At 39.2% G+C, this 10,164-nt stretch overlaps 1 protein-coding gene across 1 annotated transcript in view; it reads right to left on the reverse strand.

The window, feature by feature from the left end:
- Positions 1–1,417: 1,417 nt before the first annotated feature.
- The window catches only part of LOC137298027 (alkylglycerol monooxygenase-like), a 36,327-nt gene continuing 27,580 nt past the window's right edge, over positions 1,418–10,164 (reverse strand). The window contains exons 6-10 of the mRNA XM_067830062.1: positions 8,655–8,787; positions 6,915–7,129; positions 5,945–6,061; positions 3,998–4,080; positions 1,418–2,476 (exon numbers count right to left, since the gene is read on the reverse strand). Of these exons, the coding sequence (XP_067686163.1) occupies positions 2,284–2,476; positions 3,998–4,080; positions 5,945–6,061; positions 6,915–7,129; positions 8,655–8,787 (741 nt within the window). The 3' untranslated portion in view covers positions 1,418–2,283. The remainder of the gene's footprint in view (positions 2,477–3,997; positions 4,081–5,944; positions 6,062–6,914; positions 7,130–8,654; positions 8,788–10,164) is intronic.

A 10,164-nucleotide genomic window follows, 5' to 3' on the forward strand; every position in this document is an offset into this window, starting at 1 on the left:
TATTAGGTTGTGACAAACATTTTAAGGTGAAGATCTGTCGGAACGACGGCTGCGTCTATAACTATTTCGTTTTATGGTTTAATTGATATAACACAATTAATAACACGGTGCGGAATCAAACGATTTGGTATTCTACCATGCTGGGTCCATTGTTTTCATTATCACGTTTCTTAAACACATTTTATTGTCTCGGGTGAGCACAACCGAGTGAGTTTCGTTGAACGTCGCCTTTAGCACAATTCCACCAGAAATGGGCTTCACACACTGTACCCATGAGGGGAATCGAACCGTGAATTCCACGTGCCTAGTGAACGCTTTAACCATCAGGCTACCACACCGTGTACACAAAGATAAGATGAAAGGGGTCATGTCCATTTTACCTCAGAGTGGCATATTGTGAAGAGTGAAAATATTTAAGTTAATTTAAGCATTGAAACATGCCATGTCCAGTCCGATTAAAGCTTAAGGTGCATTAAAATAATTAAAACATATACACTGTATTTAACAAAAATCAGTGAATCAGGCTGGTTATACAACGATTGGGCACATTTTCCATCGCAGTCCTTATCCAAAACATATTAGCAAAAATGGAGTAGATTTTATTGTCCCTATGAATAACTCTTTGTAGACTTTGCTAAGGCCTTTGATACTCTAGGACACGATGTTCTTCTAACATCACTCCATGAAGCTAATAACAGAAGAAAATTCTTCACACTGTTAACATTTATGCAGATTACTTTATCAAGTAGTTTTTTTGTGTGAAATCGGTCCTCATCAAGGCTGTGCTCTGAGATATAAAGAAATAGGCACATATCAAAATAATTTAGCAAATATCCATCAATTATTATTTTATCATTTTTTCATTTATCTTCCGGTGTAAAATGTTAATACCATCAAGGGTGTATGAATATATGTAAGATAACTGATACCATTGTCACCAGATGTTGTTTTTAACGGTGCACATTAATAACACCTAAACCAGTAAGTTTGGTACTCAGTCAGCAAACCATCTCCATTGTTTCAGTAAATGCCTAACATGAGTGTCCTCCTGTAATAAAAACTTTTGCAGCAGCCAATTTGTCATTTACGACAGTTGCAAGCATAACTACTTTTTAGGCAGTCTGTGTGACGATCAGTCTAAGTAAACTTCATCTCAGTGTATTTCATTACACTCCACCACTGATGTGGAGTGTAACGAAAAGTACTGAGGATAAGTTTACTTAGACCGGTGTGATGATTTAATTTCGTCCGCGAAGACTCTCCCTCAGTCATCAACTTCTCCCTTGAATATCTGATGTTCATGAGTAACCTAATCAAACATGAAAAATTAACTGACTTGAATGAGTTTATGTGTATGTAAATAAACTTCTGTAAATACCTCCAGTCTCAGAACACACCTCCATAATATACAAACAACATGTACATAATATCTGTTTATTAACAGTTCCAAGACAAACATACAAAACATAAACCAAATGAAAGACTGTAGTTTATTATCAATAGACACTGCATTGGAATGTGCATGGCCAGGAGAATCATGAATATCCAGGAATTGTTTTTCAACAATCCATTCTTGTAAGAGGTAAATAACAGTTGGTTGCTGAGGCTTGCTGACTTGGTTGACACACTTTGTTGCATCCCTTTGTTGTATCCCGTATCCCGTTGTATCGTGTAAATCGATGCTCATGATGTTGATCACTGGAATGTTTGGTCCAGGCTTGATTATGTACTGATCACCTACATGTAGCTGGAATATTGCTCAGTGTTAGGTTAAACAACAACAACAAAAAAAACAAGCTTGACTTGGACATTCGAGTATATACATGCACAAGATTGTCAAATCATTCACACAGGTCCACCAGCTGTACCAAGTTTAAAAAACATCACTTTTGACATGTAGAACAGCTACACACACTAACAAGTGAGACAGACATACACACAAGTATAAACTGACATCATTCATAGATGACAATCAGCTATATATAAGAGGATTAAAAATATCTGAGCATTGAAATGACTAAAACTGTGTATTGTGCAGCTATCAGTTGTTAGGAGGGACATCATTATTAACATTTCATGGACAGGTATGGCAGAGATATCTGACAAAGGATATTATGGGATAAAATGCAGTATCGGGAAATTTCTGATTGCACTCCTTGAAATTGTAACAAATCTAAGTATTTTGAGAGAGCAGTTTGTCTTCTTATGAAACTCCCTGGACATGTCCTTAGCTGATTCACAAAGAATGTCAGTACTGTGTAAGGACAATGATAGTTTCATGATTCACTGCACATGTTCCTTGACGGTGAAGCGCCATTGTTGTAATATGAGGCCAGCCCACAGTAGCAATGACCCAAAGTACAAGACATATATAACAGACAGGGGAGACAACTCCAGATACTGTGGCATGTCCAGAACTTCACAAGCTATGATGAATGCTACACATCTGACCAGCTCCATGACTGGTGAGTGCCTCCTGGAACAGAGAAGCACACAGCCTTTACTTTAGCATATGTTATATTTGGGATTACTTTTTGTTAGTAAAGTACAAATGCTAGGACTTTTTTTAACCAAGTCACAAACCTGCACCCTCAGAGTCAGGCATCTAAGGCAGGTTATGGGACTTGATGGGACGCAACCAAAAAAAAAATACTAGAATATGTACTTCAAACAGAAAACGTTATCCCAAATAAAACATATGCTACATTTCACCAGTTTCTAAATGGCATTGTGTAAGCAGAACCTTCAGCAGCATGGAATATACAGGGAGGGGGTGCGTCCTTCTCACTGACTTGATGTTTGTTATCCTATTGCAGTTGCCCATTGTCTTGTCCAGACTCAATTATTAACTGACTACTAACCCACAGCTCTCACATTACTGAGGGCAGCATGTACATACAACCAATAAACAGTAATAGGAAGTCATGAGAGCATGTTATCATAGCACTGCTTTCATACCATGACATTTATAAGGAGTAACAATATGGGGATCTATTTGGGAATCTGTTAAAGTAACCATTATTTGTCATCCTAGATGGCAAGGCAACATTTGGGAATCCTTGTTGGGATAACTAACCATTGACATGTAGGGGTGTGTCATAAAAGTGAAATCCAAGTTAGTAGCTGTGTTATAACAATCATTTCCCCATTTACTGGTGCATGTGGTATAGCACTAAGTTCTCTTTGTATAGGTGGTGTACCCTTTAACATAGTTTCATTATATAGTTATAACACTGAGTTCTCTTTGTATAGGTGATGTACCCTTTAACATAGTTTCATTATATAGTTAAAACACTGAGTTCTCTTTGTATAGGTGATGTACCCTTTAACATAGTTTCATTATATAGTTATAACACTGAGTTCTCTTTGTATAGGTGATGTACCCTTTAACATAGTTTCATTATATAGTTATAACACTGAGTTCTCTTTGTATAGGTGATGTACCCTTTAACATAGTTTTATTATATAGTTATAACACTGAGTTCTCTTTGTATAGGTGATGTACCCTTTAACATAGTTTCATCATATAGTTACAACACTGAGTCCTTTTCAATGGGACATGTGTTACAACAGAGATCCTTCCTATTAGGTGAGTTATTGGTATTCTTTTAGTGGGTGTGTTTTTTGACTGAGTTCCTGTTTACCTGGTCAACTGCTACTTGCAGCAGAGGAGGACGGGGAAACCAGTTTCAATGTAATTCAAGGAGACAGTAGATAAGAACACAACATACAAAGACACAAAGTCATGAAGAAAACAAAATATAAACAGACTGTTGGCAAACAGTAGAGTGTACGGATTGCTGGTTGTGCTCTATGCAGTTATCACAGTAACCTGATACCTCTTATTTGAGTGGCAAGATAAAGTACTGACACACCAGTTGTCACTGCCTTGTTACCTCCCCTGATGGCAGATGAAATACTGGTGTTCCACTTCTTAGAACTTGTCACATCAGTTACCTCCCCTTACTGAGTGTCAACATATTATTCCTCTACTCACCAGTTGTCATACATGAGACCAAAGGTAGACAGTGAGAAGCATATGTACAGCACATTGGTCACCACCAACTCTGTTGTATAGTCCTGGAATACAAGAACCATATCATTGTATCTGGGTAGTAGGTGTGTGTAGTACTCTTGTCAACACAAGAACCATATCATTGTATGTGGGCAGTAGGTGTGTATAGTACTCTTGTCAACACAAGAACCACATCATTGTATGTGGGCAGTAGGTGTGTATAGCACTCTTGTCAACACAAGCACCATATCATTGTATGTGGGCAGTAGGTGTGTATAGCACTCTTGTCAACACAAGCACCATATCATTGTATGTGGGCAGTAGGTGTGTGTAGTACTCTTGTCAACACAAGAACCACATCATTGTATGTGATTAATAGGTGTGTATAGCACTCTTGTCAACACAAGCACCACACCACTGTATGTGGGCAGTAGGTGTGTATAGTACTCTTGTCAACACAAGAACCGTATCATTGTATGTGGGCAGTAGGTGTGTATAGCACTCTTGTCAACACAAGCACCACATCATTGTATGTGGGCAGTAGGTGTGTATAGCACTCTTGTCAACACAAGCACCACATCATTGTATGTGGGCAGTAGGTGTGTATAGTACTCTTGTCAACACAAGCACCACATCACTGTATGTGGGCAGTAGGTGTGTATAGTACTCTTGTCAACACAAGAACCACATCATTGTATGTGATTAATAGGTGTGTATAGCACTCTTGTCAACACAAGCACCACATCATTGTATGTGGGCAGTAGGTGTGTATAGCACTCTTGTCAACACAAGCACCATATCATTTTATGTAGCCAGTAGGTGTGTATAGTACTCTTGTCAACACAAGCACCATCACTGTATATGGTCAGATAGGGGTGTCTACTGCTCTGTTCAACACATTCACTATCACTGTGTATGGGCAAGTAGAGCTCAGCATTTTAGGTCCAGGTGACAGCTGGTACACACAGGGTAGCTGGCTGAGATACGAAGGCAGAGAGAGATAAGATGGTTGTCTGTACATTCCTGAGCCCAGATCTTGGTCGCACATTCTGTATAAAACCCATGAGTGTGTTGCGTGTACAAGTATGCAATGGAATTTTGTCATGGTTTTCACATACATCAATGCTACCTACTAACATTTAAGAAATGTATATTGGATGTATTCATGCAGAAAGCTGACATGCTATACATTTTCAAAACTTTACAATAAGAAGAATTTGTTCATTTCCAAATCCCTTTAAGAGGTCTTTGTAGAGTTTTCCTACAATTCAGTATTCATGCACACTGAGTGTGATATCTGATTCTACCAATACAGGCTAGCAGTCATATTCAAGCAGGGTATCTGACTTCAAAATGAGAAAGAAGTTGGACTCACTGTTTTGAAACTGCTGAATCCATCCACAGCATTAGAGTGAGTTAGTTAGTTAGTTAGTTAGTTAGTTAGTTAGTTAGTTAGTTAGTTAGTTAGTTAGTTAGTTAGTTAGTTTTATGCCGCACTAAGCAATATTCCAGCTATATGTGGCGGTCTGTAAATAATAGAGTTTGGACCAGACAATCCAGTGATCAACAACATGAGCATCGATCACTGGGGGTGTAAGACAGCGTCAACAGCTTTCTCCAGAAAAGCCAGATAAGACAGTTGTGACATGTTAATGAAAAACAGTTTTCAATTTTCCTGGGTTCCAGACTGGGTTTGTTTATTGTCACAGTGCGAGTCGAGCTTGAAGTGGGGTGGGTTGCTAACATGGCCGCCATCTTTAAATGATGATGCCAGCCTTAGCAACAGTTAGTACGCATGCGCAAGTGATGACTCATTACTCTCCTCGCCCTCAGCAGAAGGCAGACTAAAGAGGCTGCCTTGGCCAAATATAAACAGCTGTGAGATGTATAATACACTTGCCTATCCCACAAGGATGAGATTTCACGTACCTGTCTGTGTGTTGACAGGATGAGGTAGCCCACAAGGATGGCAGTGAAGTGGGTCCATATATAGACACTGAGGCTGACTGGCACACTGTGGTCATACTTCCTCACTGGGGATTCCACCTAACCACAGCACAAAGAAGATATCATGCTGATCCTGTCTAACTTGATGTTTGTTTCATTGAGAAAAATGGGCAATGTAAATACTGGGTCTTGCAAATGTAAATGTGCTTCTCAGAACAAAGAATCATTATTCCTTCTTTAAATGGCACTTTGAAGCTGGCATGGTGATGAGGATAATGATTTTCTGAAGGTGAACAATTTTCATGGATGCACTTATTGCAGTAAAGAAGTTGTTCATCCATAAAAAAAAAATGTTCCTCTTTAACACTACAGCAGTATTGAAATAGGCCCATCCGACCACCCGAGATGGGCAAGATTTCTGACAGATAATCTAAGCTTACAGCTAGCCAGTCCAACGGTCTGGTTAAGATATTTGATGTTCCCTTCATCTGGGTAAATTCACCACATCTGGTCTTGTTAAACATTTTGGGCTGGTAACATCTTGAAATTACCAGCCTGGTTGGGTTTTCATCGATTTCCTACACTGATTACACCTATACATGATAATTTCTTCCACCATATGTTTACTTGGTTTGCGTGTGTGATGGTCATGAACACAGGTGTGAATACTTCACAGACATCAATCTTCGCACATCATGGGGTTGTTGCCTTGAAGAAACCGTAGCAATGACACAATTTATACTCCCTACCATTCACCTGATGAAGGAGCAAGCACAGCTCTAAGACTCTGTGTTATTCACAATAAAGAAGTTGACATCCATAAATCTTGCTCTTTTTATGCATTCCACTTCTGATTTGAAACACAGCTGACGTTTAATACTAGTTCTAATGAAACAAACAGCTTTACTTTCTGTGTCATTGGCACTTCCACTAAAGCCATGTTTGAAATTACCTCCAGCAAATCTTCCTTAAATCCCAGGCGGGGCTTGCCAGGTTCCCATCCAGGACCTTTAAAGATGACAGAGAGCTTGTTGCCAACTCCCTCTGTGTTCTTTGCTGATGTAACTATGTGGTTCAGATGACACAACTGTGCTGTTACCGGCTCCCAGGTTGCCAGAGGATGGACAAGGCCATACACAACCCGTGCTTCTTCCTGCTGGAAGGTATCTGGAACATAACAGAACGTACTAGTCACACTAGAACATAGTCACACACTACAACATACAGTCACACACTACAACATACAGTCACACACTACAACATAGTCGCACACTACAACATACAGTCACACACTACAACATACAGTCACACACTACAACATAGTCGCACACTACAACATACAGTCACACACTACAACATACAGTCACACACTACAACATAGTCGCACACTACAACATACAGTCATGTCACATACTACAACATACAGTCACACACTACAACATAGTCGCACACTACAACATACAGTCACACTACAACATACAGTCACACACTACAACATAGTCGCACACTACAACATACAGTCACACACTACAACATACAGTCACACACTACAACATAGTCGCACACTACAACATACAGTCACACACTACACCATAGTCGCACACTAAACATACAGTCACGTCACATACTACAACATACAGTCACACACTACAACATAGTCGCACACTACACCATACAGTCTTACACTACGACATAGTCACACACTACAACATACAGTCACACACTACAACATAGTCGCACACTACAACATACAGTCACGTCACATACTACAACATACAGTCACACACTACAACATACAGTCACACACTACAACATACAGTCACACACTACAACATAGTCGCACACTACAACATAGTCACACACTACAACATACAATCGCACACTACAACATACAGTCACACACTACAACATAGTCACACACTACAACATACAGTCACACACTACAACATAGTCGCACACTACAACATACAGTCATGTCACATACTACAACATACAGTCACACACTACAACATAGTCACACACTACAACATACAGTCACACACTACAACATAGTCGCACACTACAACATACAGTCATGTCACATACTACAACATACAGTCACACACAACATAGTCACACACTACAACATACAGTCACGTCACATACTACAACATACAGTCACACACTACAACATAGTCACACACTACAACATACAGTCACGTCACATACTACAACATACAGTCACACACTACAACATACAGTCACACACTACAACATACAGTCATGTCACATACTACAACATAGTCACACACTACAACATAGTCACACACTACAACATTCAGTCACACACTACAACATACAGTCACGTCACATACTACAACATACAGTCACACACTACAACATACAGTCACACACTACACAGACACAGACCAGTGCCATCATTACATTGTTACACAATACAGTCACAGTCTAGGGCCATCATTACATTGTTACACAATACAGTCACAGACTAGGGCCATCATTACATTGCTACACAATACAGTTACAGACTAAGGCCATCATTACATTGTTACACAATACAGTTACAGACTAAGGCCATCATTACATTGTTACACAATACAGTCATTGACAACTCATTACCCCACTGTTCCACATATTTGTGAACACTGCCCTTTTGTGAACAGCATGTTATCACCAACAAAAGCTTCCTCACCAAACAGTATGTCCCAGATAATGAGAGTGCCACCAAAGTTCTTGTCGATGCAATAGGGGTTGCGGCCATGATGGACACGATGGTGGCTCGGGGTGTTGATAATATACTCTAAGGGGCCAAGCTTCTCTATTGTCTGGTAAAGCATGTCAAATAACGTTTCAAACAAACATTTTGTCAAACACTATGTCAGACAACATATAAAAGTAGCATCCTTTTGAATAAATAAAGCATGAAACAAACATTTTAATAAACAAACATCTGTTCAAATAAATAATAACACAAACAATATGTCAAACATCTTGCACTGATGACATTTTAAGAATTTGAGCATATAAGCCCCATGCATTGTTTGACAGTTTTATTTATAGGATATTAAACAAGCTTCCCCTTTCATATCAAGTTTATGTCCCTCGTGAAATAATTTTGGTTTGTCACGACACAAACTTGATATGAAATATAAAGCTCGTGACAAACCAAAATTATTTCACGAGGGACATAAACTTGATATGAAAGGGGAATGAGTTTTGTATCCTATTTATTTCCCACGTTCTAAAAAGTGAAAATATCGTTAAAATAATGCAATCTTTTGCTTTCCTATATAGAACCATGTAGCGCAGATTAATACATCACATTGGTGATTGGAATGTCAAGCGCTTCACTCCAGGAAAAAGTATGCTGCGTAGAGGCAATGTATTTCCTATACGGCGCCAAATTACGAGAAAATAAACAAATTAAGACACATTCAAGTCATAATGAGAATTCAATTCTTTTCAGTTGAGGATTTGTTTTCAAAAGCAATAATGTAATTCATCGAAACACTTGTGAAGTGTAAATATTTTGAACTTGACTACGTGACCTAAATTTTGCCTGAATGTCAGTCGGCCATCACTGTCGGGCTAGTCGTCATGTTGAGAAGTGTTCCCTAAGAAGAAGATTCTAGGGAGCATTTAATTAGGAGCGGCAAACTCAACAGCAAAGATGTATGTGAATAACAAGGAACTGTTTGTCTCAAATAGTTGAGCTTAATGTTCTTCATCGAAGGACGAGTTACTGTAAATAATTCGGCGACACTTTGCACAGGATGCCAGTGACGCCTTCTCATCTCGGCTTGGAATTCCCACTTGTCGAGATATGATGTTTATGTTGAAGACTACAACCTCGAACGAAGACAATTTCTAGCCTATTGTGTTCAGAGTCTGGGAAGTGCTTTTGACCCCTACATAAGAAACCACGGAGACATGGCAGTGACAATATATGTTTGTGCGGAGGATGCGACTGACAGTGACAGTGACAGTGATAGAGATACAAGAGCGCCGCTCGTCTTTTGATGTTGTGTGTTACTGTGCACTCCTGACAACTACTCGCAGAAGGTATTCAATCTCTTGATAACATTCACAACTCTTCCAACCAACTGTCCGTCAATTTTGACAAAATCAATAACTTTTATGGTTGACGCCATATTTGTTTACACTCATGAGAGGCCTACTAGACGTATTTGTTTACACTCATG

The sequence above is a fragment of the Haliotis asinina genome, chromosome 10 (genome assembly GCF_037392515.1).
Source record: "Haliotis asinina isolate JCU_RB_2024 chromosome 10, JCU_Hal_asi_v2, whole genome shotgun sequence".
NCBI lineage: Eukaryota > Metazoa > Mollusca > Gastropoda > Lepetellida > Haliotidae > Haliotis > Haliotis asinina.